The following is a 27321-nucleotide window of genomic DNA, read 5'->3' on the forward strand; positions in this document are numbered from 1 at the left end:
ACATCTCCAATCATGATGGCCTCCTCAGGTTCACAGCCAGTGCTCCGCAATGCCTCCAAAAAGAACATTTTCTCTGGTTTCCCCACGACTGTGGCTCTGGTATCTGTGGCATACTCTAAAGCAGTCACAAATGGTCCGGGCCCCAGGGCTAAGCCATCTTGCCTCTTGTAATACCTGGCTTTGTGGATTGCTATCAGAGGCGCCCCATCCAGGAGCAACCTAGAGAGACAGAGAAAATGGAAACTGACTAAAAGCAAGGTTTCTATGACTGGAAAAGAATGTCAGACTTACAAAGTGGTTTTATTCACACTCACAGAAACAAATAGTTTCTTATTAACTTTTAATGACTTGCTGTCTTCTAATGAATTCGCTAGGAACTGCTGAGAATTACAATCAGATACACTAAAGAAAGGTGATAGATTATTAAATTTGGGATTGCTTCAACCTTTTACCTTTAGTGGTTTCAGACATTTTACCCAAATCACCACGGAAAGAGAATTAAGGGAAGTAAAGCTAAATAAGACACTTGAGGGAAGAAGCTTAACTTAATGAGACAAGTTGTTTCAACCTCCCTAATGGTAAGCAGGAGGCTCCTGAGCCTTTTACAATACGACTCAACTGATGCTGCAGTGACATGTTCAGCTAACTCCTAAAATACCTGGTTTCCTCTTTCCTCTGCTCCAAAATATGATTCTTTCGAATTCAGAAATTTCATAGACCATTTTACAAATACTTTCTGCTTGTATCTTTCCCTCTTCATTTTACCTTTTGACTGCTTCGGACGTTACTTTGCAAATCAGGGTGTCTTCCCTGAAGGACACAGCAGTAAGGCTTAAGGGTGAGCCTATACTGTCAAGTCCTTTCCTTCTTCCTGATGTAGGACAAATACTCTCATACCAACCGAAAGGGCATAAAGAGTTTTCTTGTTAGAGAACTAAACTCTACATATAGTCAAGGATCCTCATTACTGACTCAGGCAAAACATAACAAATCTAAAAAAAACCCCACCATCCCCCATCCAAAAAAATCTGCCAACCATCCCAACAGTGCAGCCTATAAGTCACACAGCAGAGAGAGTCACACACATACTATTATCTAATCGAATGCAGGACATGATACTCTTCTTAAACTGCTTTTAACCAATGTAATAAATGATCTCACTTAGCTTAATTTAAGTCATCTACTTAGTTAAATATTTAGTATGTCCATCGAGAAAGAATTCATCACATCTTACCCTTCACAATTATGAGCAATTAAGCGCTCAACTATGAAACTGCTAAATTATTCTTGTCAGCGGGCATGGAAATGCCTTCCTGTGGGAGATGCAGGATTCAGACATTTATGATTAAATATTTTATTAAGTAAAAACCAATACTGGACTCTTACAGGGCCTAATTGTTAGTTACTACGAATTGCTCACAGCACAGGACGGATCCTTCAAATTTATTCACTAATAGTAATACAAATTTATTTCTTAAAGCAGATCTTAAAATCCAACTGTTAGGAAACCTGATAAGGCCACTATGTTGGCCTTAAAGAACCATAGCTGATAGCAACGAGATAGTAACGGGTGAGTTATCTATCTCCCCTCTTGTCACTCTGCCCCCAATCCCATTTATCTGCTACTCTATCACGGAACTGGAATTCTTTATGCAACAGACCTCAAAATTGCTTTCCACTTACATAGCTAAACTAAAAACTCATTTGATTTAGCTTTGTTAATATTTTATTATGTATTAACTGGGGATGAGACTTATCAGCTTGATTGATGTGTGTACTTAATTCCCGTGCCTTCTCTGGAAGGGCTGAAACTGGGGGTTCCTCTACATTTCTCTAAATGGGAACTGGTTCTTCAGGAGCTTGGAGAAGACAGGCATCTCTCCGGGAAGTGGTTCTTGCTTCTGTCATTCTTCTACGTACAGCATAAGCTTTACTGACTCTTTGAAGAGCCAAGGCATGTTCAGGATAGACTGAAAGGTAAATATTTTCAAGGACACAGATTGAAAGATTTTTGTATAGTTAAACATTTTCAAAATGTAAGAAAATAGACACCCCAATACTTGGGACTGTTTTCACATTTCCTAGACAGGGCAAAAAAAAGTTGGTTGTTTTGTTACCAGAAGTAATGTATTGGGAAGAAATCTGAGAATCTTCTGTCTCTATTTAACTATAAGCCCATTGAGGTGCAAGAAACAAGAAAAAAAGGCATAAAGAAGGGCTGATGCAAAAATCCATGGCTATAAATTCCATGTCGGCAAAGGAAAAAAACGATAAAAAGTCCTAGCCAGGGAGCTGGACCACATTATAAAAATGTTAGGCAGAGCAGTGAGAGAAAAGCTAAGGGGATGACTTAAATTCAGAGCCACAGTACGTTACTGAAAGGGACCGTAAAGAACACCAAGTCCAACACGCCCCATTTTACAGATGAGAAGATCACCTTGCGATGCTGGCCAAGACCAAGGAGAGCGGGAACCCAGAACTCCAGAAAACCAATCCACCACTCTTCCAGATAAACTCACTTTTTTAGAAAAAATGATCAACTTTTCACCATTTCTGCTGAAGATGGAGAATGTGGAAATGAAATTACACGGCAGCTTAATAAGAAACCTAATATGCCTGACATCGAACGATTGAGTCCTTTTCTTTCCACCCCCCAAAACGACCCTCCCCCAATCTTTCCCAACTCAGTAAATTGGCCCCATTGCTCAAGTCAGAAACTAGCAGTCATCCTTGATTTCTCACTTTCCCTCACCCTTCCACATCCCTATTATTAGCAAATCCAGTCACTTCCAAGTCCAAAACAAAAACAAAAATTTCTCAAAATGGTCTTACTTCCTCTGGCAAACCTCTGCAATAGTCTTAACTCATCTTTCTGCTTTCTACTCTTCCCCTGTTATTCCAACCCATCGTACATGCAATAGGGGGAGTTTTAAAAGTACAGATGGGATCGTGTCCCTACCCTGCTTAAAACCTTTCAATAACCTCTCGTTGCAAAGATATAAAACCCAAAGTCCTTACCAAAGCTTGTAAGGCCTGGCCTTACCTGGCCACTGTCTGCATCTCCAATCTCAAGTCACCTTCCCCGTCACTGACTATGTACCAAAAATGTACACAGTCTTTCCTGCTTCAGCCCCCACACCTGGTGTTCCCTCCTCCTGAAACAGAGCCCCATACTTTGCACACAACTATCTTCTGCTCACTTGTCAGGTCTCAGCTTGAATGTCAGCACATCGAAGAAGCCATTCCCAATCTCCCTGCAAAGTGGACTTCCTCCTCACATTTCATCTCTATCTCATCCCCTTTTTCCTTTATATCACCTTTATATCACTTCCTATAGTTTATAATCCTTACTCAACTGTGTTTGGTTTGTCTTCCTCACTAGCTTACAATCTCCACTATGCCCATTAGTTTTACTCATCACTGTATTTCTTACTTCCAAAAAAAAAAATCCAAAACAAAAACAAAAACCCTGGTACCTTTCACTAAATATTTATCGAATAAGTTAATTAATGGAAGAAGCATTGTATGCCTTAGTGTCCTGATCTATAAAATGGGGAATAACACTTATCTTCTTGGGGACTAGAGATGATATATGCAAACTTTTTCATACTATCTATCTGACAGTAATGACAATTATTTTTATTCATAAATATAGGAAGTGTAGTGTCTGTGCTACTTAAAATAGGTAACAGCAAATCACTTCACATTTGTGGGCCCCGGTTTCTTATCAAATGAAGGAACTGAATCAGATCAGGTCTTTTCACTCTCAACACTTCTGACATTTTTTTCCTGAAAAATGCTTTATGTGGGGGGATCTGTCCTATACCTGTGGGATGTTTAGCTGCATCCATGGCCTCTACCCACTAGATACCAGTAGCACCCAGTTGTGACATCCAAAAATGTCTCCAGACATTGCTGAATGTCCCCTGGGGAGGAAAAATGTCCCCAGTTGAGAACAAATGAACGAGGTGATGCCAAAATCTTGACATTCAATACATTTAAAACTAATACCGACCAACCTGACAAACACGACTACCAAAAGTTCAAATTAAAACAATAGCAAATCATGAAATATATCAAGAGAAAATCCCATCAACACTTAATTAATTGAAACCCCCAGAATATCTCCAATATCATACTGACACAGAAATTTTCTCATTAATAGTAGGCTACCTACTATCCCCACTTCTATCTGGTATTGTAGTTCCCAGAGAGTGTAATAAAGCAAGAAAAAGAAATGAAAATACAAAGATTGGTAGGTGTGAAGTAAAATTGTCATTATTTGTGGTTGACAACTGTCCATGTAGAAAATCCAATTCAAAAGATTCTATAAATAAATTACTAGAATTAGCAAGTGAATGTAGTAAGAAGGTCATGAATACAAGGTTAACATACAAAATCTCAATTATACTTCTATGTATTAGCAACAAGCAATTAAAAGTGAAATTTAACAAAATACCACTGATAATCGCATCAAACAACATGAAATACAAGGATTAATTCAACAAAATTTCTAAGGCCTATACTCTAAAAACTGCAAAACACTGCTGAAAATGTAAGACTAAGATCTAAATAAACGGAGATATATTCCATCTTCATAGACTGGAAGACACATTACTGTTCAGTAAATTCTACCCAAATCCACAGATTTAATAAAGTAGCAATCAAACTCCTAGTGAGCTTTTTTTGTGGAAACTGACAAGTTGATTCCAAAATTTATATGGAAATGATGTAGAATCTTAAAAAGGATTAAGTTGAAGAATGTATACTACCAGATTTTAAGATTTATTATAGAGCTACAGTATTCAAGACACTGTGGAAGTGCACAAGTATAGATAAAAAATCTAGAAACAGAGCCACACAAATATAGTCACTTGATTTATGTCAAAGCACTAAAACATCACTGCAATTCTGTGAGGCTTTTGAAAGAATGGATCTAAGCAATAAATGTTGCAGAAGCAACTGGATACCTGTAAAGAAAAAATGAAATTTACTTCACACAATTCACAAAAGTTAATTCAAAACAGACCTTAGACCTAATTGCTAAAGGTAGAACAATAAAGCATGCAGAAGAAAACACAGGAGAATATCTTCATGACCCTGAGGTGGGCAAAAATCTCCTAGGCATAACAGAAGAAAATATTGACAAATTGGACTCCATCAAAATTAAAAACTTCATGTTCTCATACTGTTAAAAGAATGAACTGGCAAACCACAGACAGGGATAGGACATCTGCAGTACATATATCCAACCAAAGACACGTGTGTACATAACACATACACAACCCCAACAAATCACTAAGAAAACTATAACCCAATCAGAAGCGATAAAAGACTTGAATGTGTAGATCACGAAAGAAGTTATCCAATAGCCAATAAGTATATGAAAAGGCTTCAACAATCTTACTCACCAGGGAAATACGAATTGAAACTCAGTAAGATATCACTATACACCAGAAAGAATAGCTACAATGATATAGACTAACGAGAGACTGGTGAGAATGTGGAGCAACTGGAACTCTCGTTCATAGCTGGTGGGTCATAACATATGACTCCACATAATCACTGTGGAAAATTGTTTGGCAATATTTACTAAAGCTAAGCAAGTACTTATCCTGTTATCCTGTAATTTCACTTCCAGATACAGACCCAAGAGAAATGAGTGGATATGTCCCCAAAAGACATGTAGAAGAATGTTCATAGCAGCTTTATTCTTAACAGCCCAAACTGGAAAAATCCAAATGTCCATTAACAATTGAATAAATTGTGGAACACACATATAATAGACTACTACACAACAACAAAAATAAAGAACAAACAAAACAAAGTACTGCTACATGCAACAATTTGGATAAATCTCAAAAACAGACCAAAAACAAAATGCTACAACTGTGTCATTTCATTCATATGAAGATCAAAAACTGGCAATATTGATAGAAGTCAGAGTAGTGGTTACCTTGAGGAAGGGGTGGTATTGACTGGGATAGAGAGCCTTCTAGGGCCCTGGAAATGTTCTGTCTCGTGATCAGAGTGGCGGTTACACAGGTATATCTATGTGTCAATTTTTATTGAGTTGTACACTGACAATCTGTATACCTTATTGTACATGTTATACATCAATTTTAAAAGATCAGTAACAATATATGTATGTGGTTTATTCACCTAAAGCTTTTATTTAGAGTAGCAAGAGTTGCCTTGATCATAAAAGAATCTCCCCGGTTAATTAAATAATGAGTAATGACTAATATTAAACTCAATTCTGTATTCTGTGATCTTCAAATTGGCATATAAAGTTGTTCTGCATATACTAATGGAACGCTTTAAATAACTCAAGTTCTTAAGTCTTCAACAATTTCTCATCTCCAGAGTGTTTTATTTTTATAGTCTGGACCTTAATTAAAAAGATTGCATAGGGGGCCTCCCTGGTGGCGCAGTGGTTGAGAGTCCGCCTGCCGATGCAGGGGATACGGGTTCGTGCCCCGGTCTGGGAGGATCCCATATGCCGCGGAGCAGCTGGGCCCGTGAGCCATGGCCGCTGAGCCTGCGCATCCGGAGCCTGTGCTCCGCAACGGGAGAGGCCACAACAGTGAGAGGCCCGCGTACGGAAAAAAAAAAAAAAAAAAAAAAAAAAAAAAAGATTGCATAGGGGGCTTCCCTGGTGGCGCAGTCGTTGAGAGTCCGCCTGCCGATGCAGGGGACGTGGGTTCGTATCCCGGTCCAGGAAGATCCCATGTGCCGCGGAGCGGCTGGGCCCGTGAGCCATGGCCGCTGGGCCTGTGCGTCCGGAGCCTGTGCTCCGCAATGGGAGAGGCCACGGCAGTGAGAGGCCCGCGTACCGCCAAAAAAAAAAAAGATTGCACAGCAGTCAGCCCTTTCAAAATGGAAACAGTTCACAGAAATATTTCTAATTTAAGCCCCACTGCCACATTGTTCTAGAATTCCTTATGCCCAGGGCTCTTAGAAAAGATTCAGGAGCTGCTGTACAAATGCAGTAACTGAGGCCATTATTGTTGATTTTTCCCCTCCCCTTCCCTTCTTCCCTTTGTAAGGAATTGAATACATTAGTAATTAAACTTTTTATTCTTTTCTTAATGAGAAGGGGAAAAGAAAGCAATCCAATATTCAACAGAAACCTTTTACGGGGATAAGAATCTCTTCCCCAAACACACGAGAAACTAATTTCTGCGCACCTCTAAGACTTTTGGAGGATTCTCGTACCTTGTAACAATTATAGGAAAGAAGTCATTAGCAAAGCTTCAAAACATTATTCTTAAGCAGCCTTCATCTCCGCATTTAAATGTGAAAGTTATATGATGTCGCTTATCTTCAATTGTAACAACATTTTAATCAGCTCCTTGAGAAGCTAGAGGGCAGCTGCTCTTAATGTAGAAAAATTTTTTTTCTGTGAACTATTCTTAAGTTAAGCAATTTCCATGCAGTTTTTTCCCCAAATTCCTTTGATCCAGCAACTGTACTTCTGAGAAAACATGTTACGTAAATATAAATATTGCTTATCAAACGCGTTCAGAAGTTTTTTTAAAAAACTAACTCATGAAACCTGGAAATAACTAACAATCAGAAATACATGGCTACACAATTTATTGCACTTTTTAAAGTGGAATATGCTCTGGGAATCAAATATGTTTTAGAAGAATATAGAAAAACATGCACAATATATTGTTGGCTTTTTAAAAGGCAATTACAGCACGGTATGTATACACTCTCATTTTTGTCTAAATATGTATGTGCATGGAAACAAATAAACTAGCTATATGCTAAAATGTTAACTGTAGTTCTCTTAGGTGGAGAATCACAGGTAATTTTGTTTATTCATGTTTCTTTTTTGAGCATTTGAAAATTTCCACAATGAGGACGTATTAATTTTTTTTAACATCTTTATTGGAGTATAATTGCTTTACAATGGTGTGTTAGTTTCTGCTTTATAACAACGTGAATCAGTTATACATATACATATGTCCCCACATCTCCTCCCTCTTGCGCCTCCCTCCCACCCTCCCTATCCCACCCCTCCAGGTGGTCACAAAGCACCGAGCTGATATTCTTGTGCTATGCAGCTGCTTCCCACTAGCTATCTATTTTACATTTGGTCGTGTCAATGCTACTCGTTCACTTCGTTCCAGCTTACCCTACCCCACGGCCCCGTCCTCAAGTCCATTCTCTACCTTTGCGTCTTTATTCCGGGAGGACGTATTAATTTTGAGGTTAGATATTTTTTAGTCTTGTTAATACCAAGTTCATTTAGATTAAGTGATCTGCTTGCCCAGGTAGGCTTTCTCCGAATAGAATTTAATTAAAGTTGGTCCCTTACTAAAATGCTCAAGCTTTTTTTTCCTAACAGGTCAGAAGATGAAAAAAGACCTTGCTACAAGCTAGTACTACAACTGTGAAAATGAATGAACTGGAGTTATAGGTATTCATATTGATGAATCATACATTATTTCTAGGGAAGCAAACTGATGCACACATAAAGTATAAAACATGCAAGATAATACTAAATACTACATATTGTCTAGAAATACCTACGATGTGTTACAAGTATAAACAAATGCAAGACAATGATAAACAGAAATTCACAATCCTGATTACTTTTGGGTCTTGGCTGACAAAACTGAGGAGGGATACACAGGGGATATCAAACGTGTTGATAACTTGTATTTTTTAAACCGACTGACAGGCATATGGGTATTCATTATATTACACTTTGCACCTTTTAGTATTAGGTAAAAGGTAAAAAGCCATCCATGGCTCTCAGGATTTGAATGTTTCATAGAATCCAAGCCCAAATCACGTCTATCCCCTATAAGTGGTTCATATCCTTCCCCAAAATTAATTCTTTAAAATTCAGTGTTTTCAATCTTATTCAGACATTTAAGACATTTTTGTAGACAGAGCATACTATGTATTTCAGGGGGGCCTACACACTCAAAATACAGTAAATAAGAGGAGTGTAATGTGGAAGGTGGATGTATCTGCCTGAGGGCAACATGCCCCTAAAGCTGGTATTTAAGGCAGCTATGCAACGGGGTTTAAAATCCAATGTTTATTCTCATTAAGAACCTGAACAGTAATTTAACTAATTGGCGGTGCATCTGAGATATCACAACCCAAACAGCTGTAGTCATTGGTTGGAAGGCATAGTCTCTGTGGAGACATCAATATGCAAAGAAGGGCAAGACCTAAAATCCTTTTGTTAACTTTCCACCCAGCTGTTAAGTGCATTTGTGAAATTAGAGTTGACTTATAAGTGCACTGTAATGCTTTCAAAGGTAGTGTTTAAAAAAATCAATATGGTTAGGGAAGTGTACAATTACAAAGTCAGTATTATATCAACATACATTTTTATTACCCTGAGTCTAGTATTTATCTAGGACAGAGACCTTCCAACTTCCTATTAAATAGGTCCTTCCCAAATTACCAGCTAAAATCAATCAATACCTTCTCCTTGAATTCTGTGGTTCAGAAATGAATAAAATGTAGCGGGGGTAAATTCGGAAGTAAGAAATAATAGCAGGTTCTCTATTTCAAATGAAAACTGTTTGGTTATAGTTATAAAAACCTTAAGGAGCTGGTGAGATAATCCCTTTGTCCCCGTCTCCCAAGAAGCTACAGTAGAAAACTGAAGTAGGTGAAGCAAAGAAGTTTTAATACTCAAGCAATCTGGCACAATAGTGGATCTTTGGGAAATAATGTCTACTGAGCAATTATAAAAAGTGAATTTGTTTTTATTTAAACAAAGGCTTGACTATCACAGTAACTAAGAGAGTCACAAATAAAAGTACATTTAGTAGCCACAGTTTTCATAACCGAGGATCTAAAATTAATGTGCAAATGGAAAAAAGGTGACTGTTCCCAAAGGGCTATTTCTGGCCACATAGATTGTACACAGGGTAGCCATCTTCAAGACCAAATAATGTGCCCAGATGTGTGAACCTTGTAGTGAGTTTTAACATTTTGATTCTAGAACATATACATCAAGAAGTGAATTCTACATCAAGTATAACTGAGAATGATTCTTGAAAATCTTCGTACTGGTAAGAAAATGATGTTAAATTCCAAAAATTTACCAAGCTATTAAAGAAATTTTTTTTACGTTAGTTCAATGTACATCTATGCAATATGTAGGACTACTTAGCTTGTCATAAATTTAAAGGCAAATTACACTGTTTAATGTTCAACAAGAAGCAAAAGGCAAGATGAAAAATGAAAAATCTATAAAAAATGAAAAATCCAAGGGGGAAAAAAATCACAATCTCACTCTAGGGTAGACTTGCGAATAAATTCTGATCCAATTTAGTTTAGGAAGTATGAGAACCAGTATGCAGTCTGCCTTTTGGAAGTAGCAGTAAAAAGTTCATACAGGTAAAATGCACACACAAGTGAAGATTTGTAACATTTTACATGTTAGTTGTGGTTCCTCAATTTCTACCAACAACTATTGGAACCCCTCCACTTATACAGCCCACAGTTCGAAGAGCCCCACCCTAAACTCATCACCTCCTGAACCCACACAGGGAGTGTTCTCTATCACAGGCACTTAGGTTAGATATCTAGATGTCGACTCACTGTTCTTCTTCACCCCCTTGACCCAACTGTCCATCAAGTCATGTTGACAATACCAGGATCTCGTTTTCTTCATCCCTACTGCCACAATCACAGATCAGACTACCATCATCACTCGTCGAATAATTTCTTTGAAAGTGTGGTCAAACGTGCCAACTTTTTTCGATAGCCTGGATTCTCGCTGGAGGAAGAATCACATTTACTGTTTTGGGTGAATTAGCCTGGATCTTATTTTCCTTCAGAGATCAGAGTCAGTGAAGAATCACAGGAGTGATAATAAAACTCCTAGCTTTAGATTTACAATTTGATTATGAATTTCTGTCCCAGAATATTGATCCTACAAACCAGAAAAACCCCAGTGATCACCACGTTTTAACATACTGATTATTTTTTAAAAACTAAGGAAAACAGTAATAAATATTTAATGTTGATCTTGAAGTGATCTTTAAGATATCTGTCTACCTACAATCTAGGTGGCCAGAAAGTAAATTATGTATAACTTTACACAACAAAGACTTAAGAAGAGAAGAAGGGAGTATATGATCACATGAAAAATAAACAGCTAAAGACTTACCGGAATGCTTGATTCAGAATTTGATAATGAAAATGGTCTGGTGCCAATCCTATGACCACAGCATTAGGATCACTTGTTTGTATTCCTGGGAATGGAAAGAAAAAATTATTGAAAAATGCAATTAACAGTAATGTCACATTTTATGATAAAGTAGTTTTAGTCAATCAAGTACAAATTTTTGCCGTAGCAATAAGCTGAAGTTTAAGAGATTATCCTGCCCAGTGTACTTTGGAAGTATCAGCTATAACTTTAAAAAAAAAAAAAGTCTCCTAGTATTTCTGTATATTCCTTTTGCATGGTCTTACAGCTACTGAGTAACTAGAAGATCTAAACTGAAACTTGTAACCTGATGTTCTCAAACAAGCAACAATTTCTAACTTCAAAAAGCTTTACTGATTAAAATCAACAAGAAGAGCCACAGTTCTCTATGAGCTATCAGATCAATAGCAACTGATGAGGGACTGAAAACCTAACAGGCAAGGGAAATTAGACTCTCTAGGTGGTACAGCTGAGGCTAACACCATCATGATAAACATGGAATGCACTGTAGGGTATATAGTTTTCTACATAATACCTAATCCACTTCTAGTTTCACAAATATTATTCTATAATCAAAGCATGTTTTAAGGCCTTGGTACCTTACGACAAGACTTTAGATACAAGAACCAAACAAGTACTTTCACCATCACAGTTATTAAAACTCTGATTGAAGTGTCTGTGCATTATCCATATGCCGATTCCTATTTGCCTCTCTTATTGCCTGCCTTTAAGCATTCTCATGATCGATTCTACCAAAATGTGAGGGGAAGAAGTAGAAAGAGCAGATACCCAAGATTTCCAATTTCCTCCTTACCAGCAGCCATGAGTATTGAGTAATTGGTTAAAGTTTGTTAAAGGAAGAAAATAAAATCAATGGCTACAGTTAAGAGTTGGAGTTTTATGTGTTCTTTTTATTATCTCCATCTACCACTGGCTAAGATATTCAATATAAGCCAAGATATTTCCATTCCCTTCAAAAACCTATCTACTTTGGGTATTTTCATGTATACAAACATGTTGCAAGTTTAGTCTTACATCAAATAACAAAGATTTCTTCCAGACCAGAGACTGTGCTTATATATGTCAACTCCAGCTCACTACTGCACAACTAGAAACTTTCTTCAAATAAAGTAAAAAATCTAAAAAAAAAATTGTTTTGCAGTACTTCAGCTATAATACTAATATAAATATAAATATATTTATATATTTATATATATAAATACACTGATTTATAGAAATATAAATACACTGATTATAGAACGTATTTGTCATTGTTTTTCATAGCCCAGTTTCTGAATACCATTTTCATAATTAGGGAATCCACTAGCTCATACGGCTTAGTGAGGAGCGGAGTCCACCCTCTCCTGAGAGGGTGAAAACACCAGATACTTATTTTCCAGCCTCTGTAGCTACGGGTACTGGCCTGAGACAGAGGTTCTGGCAATCAAAAGCACGCCCTCCCCACCCACCCCGGGCTTTAAACTGGGAGCTAGGAACATAAAGCAGCAGGGAGAACCTCACTGGAAATTCTGCGGCAGCAGTGCTCGCCGGAACTTCCAATCTCCAGTGCTACTGGGGTGAACAGGCAGGCTGCAGAGGCCAGTGTTCAGCAGGGACACCGAGGGCGCCGGATCCGCTCTGCACGAGATGTCGCACGCTGCTCCTCAGCGCACAGCCCCCGAGGCTAATCTCCAGCTCCCCTGGGCAGTTAGTTCTGTGGGCTACAGTCTTTTTTCTTTTTGTCATGGACATTTAAAAAATATTAAAAAATAGAAAGACTAGCTCATAATGAGCCCTGATGTACCCATCACCCAGCTTTAGCAGTCATCAACGTTTCGCCAATCTTATTTACCATTCTCTACATATTTTAAAGTCTTTTAAGTATATTCCAGTATCATCTCACCCTTTCTTATTTCAGTACGTATCGTTAACTGATAAAGACCTAAAAAAAAAAACCCACCTTAACATTATTACACCAACAAAGTTAATAATAATTCTTTAATATCACTCAATACCTAGTCCACATTTGAATCTCCCCAAATATCTCAAAATGTCTTTTTACATCTGATATGTAATTGACACCCAACAAGGTCCATATATTGTATTTGATTGTTATCCTTTACATCTCATTCTACGGCAACATTCCTCTCCACTTACTGGAGCAACTAGATCATTAATCTTGGAAAAGGTCCCACATTCTGGATTTGGCTGATTGCTTATGATATTAATTTATTCCTTTACTCTTATTATTTCCTATAAACCAGCAATTGAATCTAGAGGCTTCATAAGTTCACATTCAATTACTAGGCAAGAGTACTTATAGGCAATGCTATGAATTTCCGATTATATCACATCATGAAGCACAAGAGTTCTGCTTGTTCTACTTCCAGTGATGTTAAGACTGATCAGTAGGTTCAAGTGGTGTCAGCCTGATTCCTCCATTTTGAAGTTCCCCATCAACTCTTCACCTAATGTGTTTAAAATCTATTGATATTGTTGCCTATTTCACTAGGGTTTTTTGGGGGTTTTTAAAAACATTTTTATTGGACTATAATTGCTTTACAATGGTGTGTTAGTTTCTGCTTTATAACAAAGTGAATAAGTTATACATAGAAATATGTTCCCATATTTCTTCCGTCTTGCGTCTCCCTCCCTCCCACCCTCCCTATCCCACCCCTCTACGTGGTCACAAAGCACGGAGCTGATCTCCCTGTGCTATGAAGCTGCTTCCCACTAGCTATCTTTACATTTGGTAGTGTATATATGTCCATGCCACTCTCTTACTTTGTCACTAGGGTTTGCCAAATGGTGATTTTCTAATTCTGCCATTCCTTTTCCATTTACTAGCTATAATTCTTCTATAAAGAATTTACCCTCATCAAATGCTTAGTTACTATAAAATATAGTTAAAATAGGAAAGGCAGGATAAATGCTTGTTTCATTTATCCATTTTCAGAATGAGTTACTGCCCTAACAACTTCCCACAGTGACTAATGAGTTTTGTGGGGATGAATATCATTTTGAACTTTTTATACGTACGATGTGTTGCAATTTATTGCAATCAGTATTCTTTTTGATGCTCAAACTATCCCTTCAAATTGGCTTCAGTGTCCTTTAGGCATGACCTTATTAGTTTTCAACAGTTTCCTTGCCAACAATTAGTTATCCCAGACTCATCTTATACAACGCCTACCCACATCTGGAATCACCCACTTCTCCAAGGAACTAAAGTGGGAAACCATAGTAGACACCAGTCTGACCACTGGGCTTCACCGCTTCTATGCCTTTTTAGTAGAAGATCTAGATGATATGTACTTTTTGAGAGAACAAGGGAGTCGATACTATTTTTAATTCAAACTTAATGCATACCTCATTTGCTTTTTATATTTCTATCTCTTTTCACTTACACTTACAACCTGGAGCACTAACAATCCTGGCGTAACTACTGCTTTATCCTGTAATACATCTGTAATCACAAACTAACATCAACACCACCAATAAGACTAATACTGCTGAATGCAGTTCTAGATTGCTTTGCAGTTCCGTTATCCTTAGGATTGATCCCTCCATGAATGAACTGTCAAAACACTGAAGTTTAAAGTCATCTGAAGTAATTCTTTTCTCTGAGTGGTTATGTCACCAACTTTATAGACAGTTCATTTGTTTCCATCTGTTTTTGGTTTTCAGGGACTGGTTTAACTTTTTAGTTCTTTTAAATATGTAAAATATTTACATGGTTCCAAAGTCAAAACTAGATAATAACATACTTTTAGGGAAATCACCGCTCCTCTTCCCACCCTCCCCCTTTAGATAACCATTTTTACTAGTTTTTCATTTATCTTCCTTCAGCTTCCTTTCACAAATATAAGACAAATACATTTATATCCATTTTCCTCTCATTTTCTTACACAGAAAAAAGCGAGTAAGGTTTTCTATACCATCATTTTTTCACTTAATATATCCTATGAAGATCACTCTTATCAGGATATAGAATTCGCCATTACTTATCTTTCAGCTACAAAGCATTCCATTTTGTGGACATTTCATAGTTTTAATCAGTCTCTTCCAATGAACATTTGGGTTGTTTCCAATCTTTTGTTATTACAAATAAGGTCACAATGAACAACCTACCTTATTCATATGTCCTTGCACATTTTTGTCACTGCATCTTGGAGATAGATTCCTACAAGAGGCAGTACTGCTTCACATGCAATTTTGAGAGCTACTGCCAAATTCCTCTCTGCAGGAGTTGTGCCATTTTATATCCTGTCAACAGTAGGATCTTTTAATAAATTTACTTTCTGTTTAATTCACCCAAAGTTGGTTTCTGGTTTTTGAAAATTCTGATTGATATACAGTTATATTTCCTGATAGTATAAGTTTTGAGGTTCTGCCTAACTATATATCCATGCTGAAGTTCTCTAATCATTATTTGTAAAGCCATCACAAGGTTTTATAATGATGTATTTATACCCACTTTTTCTATGTTGTGTATTTCACTCTGAGTATCATCTACAAAAAGCAGTGTGGCAAAGCTTCATAACACAAGGATATTTTTCCAGTTTGTTAATTTTTCCAAAGAGAAAAGTTTTATTTTCTCTTGATTGAAAATATTTCATGGTCATTGCAAAAACTTCACACCATACAGAATGACATCTATTTTTAAACAAGTTGACCTTGGTTTATCTCATATAATCAAACTAATACAGTGGCTCCAGGAATGACGATTATAATACTCAAAGAAATCTTAACCTGTGTTTTTTCAAACTGTGGGCCATGATCCATTAGTAGATTGTGAAACTAATCTGGAGGACTCTAAGCAGCATCAAAATCACAGTTAAGTAAACCAAATGGAAAATAGAGTACATCTCACAAGTAAGAGTATTGTTTAACATATACAAATACACATACATACATTCTGGATTTCTATGTAATGTGTTTCACTTATTTTGGAGTGCAGTCAAAACAGGTTTGAGAAATACCAATATAGATTCAAACTACTGTTTACAGAGGAAATCTGACTAAATGCTTCTAAACATCCAGTTTTAAGAATGATTTATAAGCAGATATGAAGAACCAATTTTTAAATCTTTCCAAATTTCTCCTACCTTTAAAATCAGGTAGGGCCCGATCATCAACCAGCAGCATGGGTCGGACTTGTTTCTGCTCTACCAAGTTTCTGGCTGCAGTCAGAGAAGTGAATATTTCATCTTCAGAGATATCAAACTCCAATTTTTTCAATCTTTCCAAGAGGTCTTTCTTGCTCTCTTTGGTTGTATTGGTCACAAACCTAACCATTACAGAAGTAGCACGTAACCTGGAAAAGTAAAATTCAGGTGTCAATAGGCAACTTTTACATTCCAGCTCCATAAAACCTAATTTGGTAGCACTTGCCAAAGGTCAGAAAATTAAGGGTAAGTCACTGAGTAAGTGTTTTTATGGCCAGTAGGTTTTATAATCTATTCAAAATTGCTTACAGATTATCCACACCCTGTGGACTGCTTCATCTCCAAAGGCTGTAAAGTCTACCCTTTCAAGGGCCTTCTATACTTTAACTGAATTTTACTACGGGTTTTAGTAAAGAAGTAAAAAATAAAACAAAAAAACTCAACACTTAGTAACCACCATACTCACAGAACATGAGAGGTGAAAGTTATCTTAGAGATTATCTACTAGTGTAACCTTCTGAAGATGAGAAAACTCAGGCCTAGAGGATTAATGACTGGGCTCAGCTGTACACAGCTGGGCAGCAGTAGGGCTGTGACAAGAACTCCAGCCTACGTCCTAGACAGGGTCTGACCCCCTATACTAAAAGAACAGAGGACACCTCAAGAGTTCTTCCTTCCTCTTAGCCAATTAGACACTGGCTAAGCCCTAATGTGCTACTAAGTTTACAAACAGAAACTACTTGGAGAAAGAAACATTCCATTTTTACAGACTCGAATGTGTTTTCCCTTTGAACTACTTTTGATTCCACAATCTGGTTTTGGAACCTAAACCGGCAATCAGGTATCAGAGAAAGAATTCATGATAGTCCAGCTTTCTTTCAAAACAAAAATTATTTTCTTGGTCCTACAGTGCTTTAACCTAAAAATAATTTACCTACAATTAAAATTTTTATATTAATACCCTGTTGCTTTTTATCTTATACCTGCCCCAAATAGACACAAGACATAAAGCACTATCCACAATTTAAAATAAGCAAGCAAATAAAACAGAAAAGAGATTTTTAAGAATTCAAAGAGCATTCATAAATTTATATGATTAAATAGTTCATTATAATAATGATTATCTCTATAATATCTGTATGGTAGCTTTTCTGAAAAACACATTAAATTTGGTAGTTTATCTCTCAAAAGAAATTGAATACTTCAACATAACTATTATCTTAAAAATGAACAAGTCTAAGTACTGAAATGATGATGTCATTTTTAACGAGCATTTTTAAAACCTTTTCTTTTTGCTAGTCCCTCAACTTCCCTTAGTCTGTTTGTTTCTATAGAAACCAAAACTGGCAGTGACAGTATAGCAATCTCTCTGGGATGGAAACCCGCCAGTGTCAGTGAGAGAACAATCTGTAGGCTCCTGCCCCTCCAGAATGGCAGGCTCATAGTTTACAGAGGTACTTAGAGATGTCATTCACCGTTCACCAGAAATAAGATTTTTCTTTCCATCCACAGCAGAAAGCTCATCTTTGAAGCAGTAAAAGCTCTTGTCCAACAGGAGAGGAGGCTGATCGACAGACATCCTTTTCCCTAGGAAGTCTGAGAGAGACCATGGCAAGGAGTCAAGAGAAAGTCCCCGTCTCCAACTAATTTACTTCAGGCTTTAAACATGTTGTTGTCCACCTATAAAATGAATGTCATGACTGCTGGCTAAGTCAACAGCTTCCAAATGACACCTACCAGATCTAAAATCTCTTCACACTGATTGAAGCCCCAAATGGAGAGTAAGCTCCTTGAGAGAGTGCCAAGTCAGTGTTGATCTCTTGCCAAAATACCTGGCACTGTGATACTAGTCACTAGATTTCCTGAACACCACCATACTATGTGAACATTGTAAGGTTTGAAAATGATAAAGCACCACATGTTAAGTATTGTTGATTTTGAAAACTCCTCTAAATTATTTGAAGATGAGATGCTTAATAACATTACTAGTTCTGTTGTACTGAGGAGTACTTTTCTGAGGAACAAACGTTCACATTCAGTTCACTTTACCAAGATTTCATTATGTATTTTGTATCTAGACTTGTGGTGACGCATCAGAAATGTAAGACAATCTCTAACCTTCAAAAGCATTAAGTTTAGTTAATGGAAATAATTCTAAAATTTCAAGTTCCTTAATTAAATTTTATTTGAGCAGCTGCACACTCAGTGTTAGATCTTAGCTGAAGAAGAGTGCGCAGAACTATGGCTTTGTATATGTGTGTGTTTCGTTTTGTGATTCCAGGATTCATTTGTGATTTTTCCAGTGCTACTTATTCCACATTTCAGAGTCTCGAGTTTTCATTCCCAAATTTACACTACTGACTTAGAAAAAGAAACACATAAAGAACAAAAAGACTAAATCAAAAGGCCAAACCTAACAAAAGGCTTAGAGAACAATGTTTGGAAGATATTACAATGCATACATCTTCTAGCTAAGCCCAAGGCAGTTCCTGTATATATGGTAAACTGGTGAAATGCCACCTTAAGGCCATCCCTTCAGCTAATGATCTGCCTTGGTAAAACGGCACCTACAAACATATTTGTCAGCTGAACGGGGAGGATAGCTTGCCTTTGAAGAGCTTCCTGTGCGCCTGGCACAGCTGCATCTTCAATGTGAAGGGTGCCACTGAGATCCACCAAAACAGCTTTTAATGCACGGCGTGCTGCCATCCTTCATTCCCTAAGAGAGAGCAAATGAAATTAAAAATACAGTTTAGGAAACAATGGACAATTAAAAACTGGTAAGTCTTCAAAATATCATTCATATCTAGGAAGATACTTAGTGTTAAGCTGCCTCCCTTTTAGAAAAAACGTTTTTTTTAAAATCAAAAATCCAAATTTGATCCATAAAACTTTTATAATGGTTAGGGGTTTTTTTTTTTCAGTCTTAAATTAAAACCATAGGAAGGAAAATGTTAGAAAAGGAGGTTACTATTTACTTCAGGTTTCTTAGAATAACTCTTCGTGGAACAATTCACGCGTTTATTTTTAAATATGAGACAATGTACTGTGAAGAATGGGTGGATGGAAGGAAGCCCTAAATCACTGGCAATATCTTTTTCCTCTTTGGTTATATACAATGAAATGTTCTAACCGCCCGCCTCCATTGTTATATCCTGAAGCAGCATATATGGCCAAAGAGCTACCAGTATTTATACTGGTCAGTGAGGAGGAAATTTCACATTACACAGCAACTTTAGTCAGGAGCTCTTTTCCGTACCTTACAATGTCTGACTTCTGCATAGTTTCCCTTTAATATATGTTTATTACGAGCTATATCATATATACAGTGGAGTATAAGGTATATTTGTGGTTTAAAGATAATAAGGGAGCGGGTAAGAATAGTGTGGAAGCTAAAGAGAATAGGATGGGACTTCATTTTTAGTTTTTTAAAACTTATTCTTTTTTCCATTAAAAAATTTTTAGAATAAAATATTTCAGACATACAAAAGGTATCAAGGATAATACAACCCCCTTTACCCATCATTCAGCTTCAAAAATAAAACATCACTGAAGGAGTTGGAGCCCTCTGTGTACCCTCTCTGATCTGATTCCACTTCTCCCCCTCCCCAAGGTTACTACTTTCCGATTTTGATGTGCTGAAAGCTTTGTATTACTGTTCTTCTACAGACACGTCATGACTTGCTTTACCACTCCACACTGTTTGTGAGATGTAGCCATGTTAACACATGTAGATATAGGTCATTCATTTTTCACTGCTGTGTGGTATTCCATTGTGTGAAAACACAATTTATCTTTTCTGTTCTCCTGATCATGAAGACTTAGGTAGTTTTGTACATTTTATTACAGTGAAGAGCACCTCTATGAACATCCTTCTGCACACCTCCTGGTGGCTGTGTGTGTGAACATTTCCCTGGGGTCTTCCTTAGTCTGAGGGCATGTGCTCATCTTCACCCTTACAGAATGTTGCCAAGTTGCCCCATTCATTGTACCTTCATAGGGCAAACGTGTACTGAGCACTTACTATGTCAAGCCCTGCTGTGGCAGCAGAGCTGAAGAGCCACCTTCTTTAAAGTGAGAAGCAGAGAGAAAGGGGAAAGAACCAGGGGAGAGATAAGTAGTCAATGAACAAGAATTTGCGGAGAATTCTACCAGAGGAGTTCTCCGGCGGTTTAAGACATCCACGGGACACATGGTGGATGGAGGGCAAGACCTCTCTCTCCTAGCTAGCTCCCTCTGAGATGTCATTGTGAGAGCTCAGGACTGACAGTCACCAGGCCCAGGTGTTGGTGCTGGTTCTGCCTCAAATTCACTGTGTGACCTTGGTCTAGTGCCTTCTCTGGTTTTAAGTTTCTCTTCAATATGTGGGGCAGGGAGGCAAGATAAGCCCTCAATCTTTGTTTGTTTGTTTGTTTGTTTTTTTGGCCACGAGGCATCTTAGCTTCCCAACCAGGGATTGAACCTGCATCCCTGCATTAGAAGGTGAAGTCTTAACCACTGGATCACCAGGGAAGTCCCGAATCCTATTTTCTCTTCTTCAACATCGGCCTGCTAGTCTCTGCTGGGTCCATCTCCCAAAGCTGCCAGTAGTACTCCAGACTGCACAGTGTTACCCTTTTAAATGTTGCTCTCCCCTAGGTGTAGTCCTGTCAGGAGGCAGAGGGATAGCACAGATGACCCCTGAATTCCCTCCCAGCTTCTAGCTTTTAGCTCCTTTGCTCCTCTCATTTTCCAGACCCCGCTCCTACTCCAAGTCAGCTATCTCTGCACACAAGGTATAAATACAAAAAATAAACCCAGACTAAACCCAGAACTGTAGCCGATTGCTGGCAAGTGCCAGCTGCTGATTAGCATGCATAGAGGACTTGCCACTGGGCATATTGGAGAGAACTGCATTTTCCCACAGGGTAAGCTGTCAGCATGGTCCAGACTGGGGAGGGATACAGAGGGAGGAAGGCGCAGAGACGGTGCTCCGGCTGGATCCACGCCTGCTCTGGTCCTTATATGTGCTCCCCAAATCTGAGCAGGGTTTCCCTTCGGTGAGCTAGAACTTGGGTCCTAAGTGAGGGAGACGCAGAAGGTGGGGGAAGCAGAGCCAGGTGGTGAGGGTGAGGTAGGCCCAGGGTCCAGGATTAGCTGAGTAACCTTGGGCAAGAGCATTCATCATCCTAAGCCTCCATTTCTTCGTCTGTATAAGAGGAAGAATACTTGTAAAGACCCTGCAGGGATGTGAGGGTTTGCCGAGTTAAGGGTGATAATTACATCACTGGCAGTGATAAGCACATAGTGGGAACATAAAGAATGTGCCCTCTTCCTTCCCACTCATCACTGTGTAACAGGTACCTCCCTCCACCTGCCCACCTACCCCACCCCATGCACAGCCTGGGGTCACAGACCAGGAAAAGTAAAAAGCAAGAGAAGCGACTGGGAGGAATTCATAAAAAAGAAGGGAAATAAGAACAGCTCCTATTTATTGGATGCTGTAGGTGTTCCACACTGTGCTAAACACTCTGTAGTCTTCACTACATCGTTGAAACTTCTCAGCAATCCTACAGAGACACTGAGAAGTTACAATTAGCTTTGACTTTGAACCATGTTAATGGTTTATATATTCAAACTTAAACAAAACCAGCCCTAAAATAGAATACAAACACAAACTAATCTAAGACAACTTCTGCAGAGTGCTGACTCTAGCCCTGCCATAGGATATATGCAAAGGACAAAAGAACTGCAAGGAAATCTTGAACTTTACTTAGTAGGTTTCTTGTTGGTAATGGTATGAGTTCCAAAATAATTCTGTGCATGTTACAGGACTGAGCAAATCAGTATAGATATATTGTTGATGTTTAAAAAAATTAGGGTTCTTAAATGGAAGAAAAGAGCTATAAACATGGAATGGGAGGACAGGAAGGACCCTGTGTTGGTTTGGAATCAGAGGTGCCATTATGAATTTGCAATTTAAATACATATATATTTCTTAGCACCGCCCACTAAAAGGAACAAGAAGCAACAAGACTCCAATAGCTATGAGCGCAGCTAAAGTGCACTAAACAAAACCTGGACTGGGTCAGCCAAAATACAAGGTGAGCCAACGTACTGTTTTACCAGATCACAGGTGGACAAAAGGACACATGAACCAGGGGTTCCAACTAGCCAAATCTGGGGCACCAAAAAGAAAAAATAACAGAAACGAATAACACATGATAAAACCACTGGATGAAAAATTGTTGGGGAATAGTACAGTTGACCCTTGAACAATGCAGGGGTTAATTCATGCATAACTTAGAGTCCACCCTCCACATCCAGGGTTCGTCTGCATCCTTGGATTCAACCAACCAGCAACTGTGTAGCACCATAGTATCTACTACTGAAAAATATCCAAGTATAAGTGGACCTATGCAGTTCAAACCCACACTATTCAAGGGTCAACTGTTTAATCACTCAGGCTCAAATAATCACCCACAAATTAAGATTCTCCACTAACTACAAGGAGAAGATACTTTTACAGTGGAGAAAACAGCCAGATACCCCCTTAACCAAATGATCAAAGTAACACCATTATTAATATGAGAAACTGACATTATGTGCTTCCTGAGAAGACCATTGCAGTCGTCCTGCCTTTGTAGAATTTCTGCCAAAAATGTTTAACACAAATCAATCATGAGGGAAACATGAGACAATTGTAAACTGTATAAAACAACTTGCTTGAACTTTTCAAAAATATCAATGTCATAAAAGACAAAGAAGGGGCTGGGGAACTGTTTTAAATTAAAGGAATGTGAAAAGACATGACAAATAAGTGCAATGCATGAGAGAAACATAAAACAAATGTAGCAAAATATTAACAATTAGTGAATTTTGGTGAAACATATATGGTTTTCACTGCAATATTTTTACAAATTTTCAACTTTTGGAGGAAAACAAATTTTATAAAGATCTCTCTTAAAAATGGGTTGAAGGCAAAAGAAAGACGTTTTCATACCTAATAATAATAGTAATATAAAAAATGAAACTTGTGTGTTTAGCCAGCCCCTAGTTTAAGATTAGAACACTGTCAATACTGCTGAGGGTCCTATATGAGCCCCTTCAATTACATTCCTGTCCTACCTCCCAGAAGTAATTAACATAATGAACTCTGCGATAATCATTTTCTTGCTTTTCTTTATATTTTTACCTGTCACACAGCTTTAATGTCTTTTAACTTTATAAGAATGAAGTCATAATCTTGCAACTTTCATGTTCTGCTCAACATTGTATTTCTGAGATTCATCCATGCTGACGCCTGTTATTTTCCATCAAAACAAACACCAACCCCCCCCTTTTGGGATTCTGACTGGAACTGCACTGAATCTATAGAGCAATATTGGGAGACTGAGATCATTACTATATTGAGCCATGGAACTTCTTTAAGTTGATAAAAGACAAAAAGCCTATATATAGCCAACATTAGATTTATCAGTAATATACTGATATTTATCAGTGTGTAACTTATACTTTATACTATGATATCACTTTTCAGTAATATACTGAAAGCACTGAGATAGGGAATAACACAAGGATGTTACTTTCACCACTTCTATTTAACATTGCAAATGATACCTTAGCTAGTGCAGTAAGGCAAGAAAAAGAAGATAAAAGGATTGGAAAGAAGACACAAAACTATCGTTATTCATAGATGATTTGACTGTATATACAAAAAATTCAAGAATCTAAAACAGATTAACACGGTAAAAAAGTATAGCAATTAAAAAAAATCACTATGTCACAAATAATTAGAAAACTAATTTAAAAAAAGATATCACTTACAGTAGTATACAGTTACCAGGAAAGTCTAACAAAAGAAGTCAACACTTTTATGGCAAAATTATAAAACCATAACGAAGGACACATAGAAGACAAATATATAGATAGATCTATTAAAGGACCCAATATTACAAAGATATCAGTTTTTCCTTTTAATGATCAACAGATTCAAAGCAATTCCAATCAATATCCCAAAAAGGGTTTTGTGGAACTTGAGAAGCTGATTCTAAAACTTACACAAATAGCCAAGTGCAAATAGCCAAGACACTTCAGCCAAGATTGAAGAGAAAGAAAATGGGAGCCTTGTTTTCCCTAATATCCAGACAATTAATCAGGTCTTGTAATTAACTAAGATGTTATGGTATTAGCACATAAAGAGACAAAGTCAATGGAACAGAATAGGGAACCCAAAAAATGACCCCCCCACCCCCTACCCCAACCAGTGTGTGGAAACTTGATATATGACAGAGATAGTGTTTGAGATCAGCGAAGAACGAAAAATGGTGTTAGAACAACTGACTATCCATAGGAGAAAAAAATGGAATTGGACTCCCATATCATACCTCATGTACATTTTTTCCCCAGGAAGATTAAACAACCATATGTTTAAGGCAAAACTGTAAAACTTTTAGATAGGAGACTATCTTCATGATTTGAGGGTAGGCATGGCTTTCTTATGATATAAAAAGCATAAAGGAATAAAGGAAAAGACAGATATTTCAAAAGTACTGTAAAGAGAGAAAGAGTAGAAATATACAGCGTGAAAAACAAATTTTCAACACATGTGAGAAAGGATCAGAATCTAGGAAATATAAACTGTAAATATTAAGAAAAAGACAAACAACCCAATAGAAAAATGGCACAGGATCTCAAAAAGGAACAAATCTGAAACAAATGAATAACCATCAACATATCCTTTACAAAAGAGCACATAAACAAATGAAGATGTTCAAAACTCACTGGTAATCAAGGATAAGCAAATTTAAAGCAGAATGAGATCACTACAACAAAAAAGACTGGCAAAATTTAAAAGTCAGAAAATATCAAAGGTTTTCAAAAGCAACTCCCTAGCCTCTTGAATAACTGGTGCTGGGAAAGCTGGATAGCTACATGTAAAAGAATGAAATTAGAACACTCCCTAACACCATACACAAAAATAAACTCAAAATGGATTAGAGACCTACATGTAAGGCCAGACACTATAAAACTCTTAGAGGAAAACATAGGCAGAACACTCTATGACATAAATCACAGCAAGATCCTCTTTGATCCACCTCCTAGGGAAATGGAAATAAAAACAAAAATAAACAAATTGGACCTAATGAAACTTAAAAGCTTTTGCACAGCAAAGGAAACCACAAACAAGACGAAAAGACAACCCTCAGAATGGGAGAATATTTTTGCAAATGAAACAACTGACAAAGGTTTAATCTCCAAAATATATAAGCAGCACCTGCAGCTCAGTATCAAAAAACAACAAACAACTCAATCCAAAAATGGGCAGAAGACCTAAACAGACATTTTTCCAAAGAAGATATACAAATTGCCAACAAACACAGGAAAGGATGCTAAACATCACTAATCATTAGAGAAATGTAAAGCAATACTACAATGAGGTATCACCTCACACCGGTCAGAATGGCCATCATCAAAAAATCTACAAACAATAAATGCTGGAGAGGGTGTGGAGAATAGGGAACCCTCTTGCACTGCTGGTGGGAATGTAAACTGATACAGCCACTATGGAGAACAGTATGGAGGTTCCTTAAAAAACTAAAAATAGAACTACCATACGACCCAGCAATACCACTACTGGGCATATACCCTGAGAAAACCATAATTCAAAAAGAGTCATTACCAAAATGTTCATGGCAGCTCTATTTACAATAGCCAGGAAGCAGCCTAAGTGTCCACTGACAGATGAACAGATAAAGAGGATGTGGCACATATATACAATGGAATATTACTCAGTCGTAAAAGGAAACGAAACTGAGTTATTTGTAGTGAGGTGGATGGACCTAGAGTCTGTCATACAGAGTGAAGTAAGTCAGAAAGAGAAAAACAGATACCGTATGCTAACACATATATATGGAATCTAAATTTTAAAAAAGGGTTCTGGGGCTTCCCTGGTGGCGCAGTGGTTAAGAATCCACCTGCCACTGCAGGGGACATGGGTTCAAGCCCTGGTCCGGGAAGATCCCACATGCCACGGAGGAACTAAGCCCGTGCGCCACCACTACTGAGCCGGCGCTTTGGAGCCCGTGAACCACTACTACTGAGCCCGCGCACCTAGAGCCTGTGCTCTGCAACGAGAAGCCACCGCAATAAGAAGCCCGAGCACCGCAAGGAAGAGTAGCCCCCGCTCACCACAACTAGAGGAAGCTCCCAAGCAGCAACGAAGACTCAGTGCAGCCAAAAATTAAAAAAAAAAAAGGTTCTGAAGAACCTAGGGGCAGGACAGGAATAAAGACACAGACGTAGAGAATGGACTTGAGGATACGGGGAAGGGGAAGCTGGGACGAAGTGAGAGAGTGGCATGGACATATATACACTACCAAATGTAAAATAGATAGCTAGTGGGAAGCAGCTGCATAGCACAGGGAGATCAGCTCTCTGCTTTGTGACCACCTAGAGTGGTGGGATAGGGAGGGTGGGAAGGAGACGCAAGAGGGAGGGGATATGGGGATATATGTATACGTATAGCTGATTCACTTTGTTATACAGCAGAAACTAATACAACATTGTAAAGCAATTATACTCCAATAAAGATGTTAAAAAAAAGAAAGGCAACTCCCTTATACTGCTAGTGAGACAATAAAACGATACATTTTGGAAACTGGTTTGGAATCACTATGCTCTATAACCCAGCAGTTCCACTCCCAGGTATTATATCCTTGAGAGAGTCTTTCATACTCTACCATTAAATACAAACAAAAATGTCCAAAGCAGCACTGTTTGTAAAAGCCAGAACTGGAAACAATACAAATGTCTATCAACAGAAGAATGGACAAATAAATTGTGGTATATTCATACACAGAATGCAAAAGGCAGCGGAAATGAATGAACTACAGTTACATCATCCTAGGTAACCCTCCAAAATCTTCTACAGAGTGAAAGAATCAAGTCACAAAAGACTACATACCATATGGTTCCATA

General features: G+C 37.8%; 1 protein-coding gene across 3 annotated transcripts in view; it reads right to left on the bottom strand.

Moving 5' to 3' along the window:
• Positions 1-27321, bottom strand: part of HDHD2 (haloacid dehalogenase like hydrolase domain containing 2) — a 41317-nt gene that overhangs the window by 9897 nt on the left and 4099 nt on the right. For all 3 annotated transcript variants that reach the window (XM_082640864.1, XM_082640866.1, XM_082640865.1), the window contains exons 2-5: positions 18971-19081; positions 16303-16511; positions 11156-11240; positions 3-219 (exon numbers count right to left, since the gene is read on the bottom strand). In XM_082640864.1, the coding sequence (XP_082496990.1) occupies positions 3-219; positions 11156-11240; positions 16303-16511; positions 18971-19071 (612 nt within the window). In that variant the 5' untranslated portion in view covers positions 19072-19081. The remainder of the gene's footprint in view (positions 1-2; positions 220-11155; positions 11241-16302; positions 16512-18970; positions 19082-27321) is intronic.

Source organism: Mesoplodon mirus (assembly GCF_964341445.2).
Source record: "Mesoplodon mirus genome assembly, chromosome: 13".
Lineage (NCBI taxonomy): Eukaryota > Metazoa > Chordata > Mammalia > Artiodactyla > Ziphiidae > Mesoplodon > Mesoplodon mirus.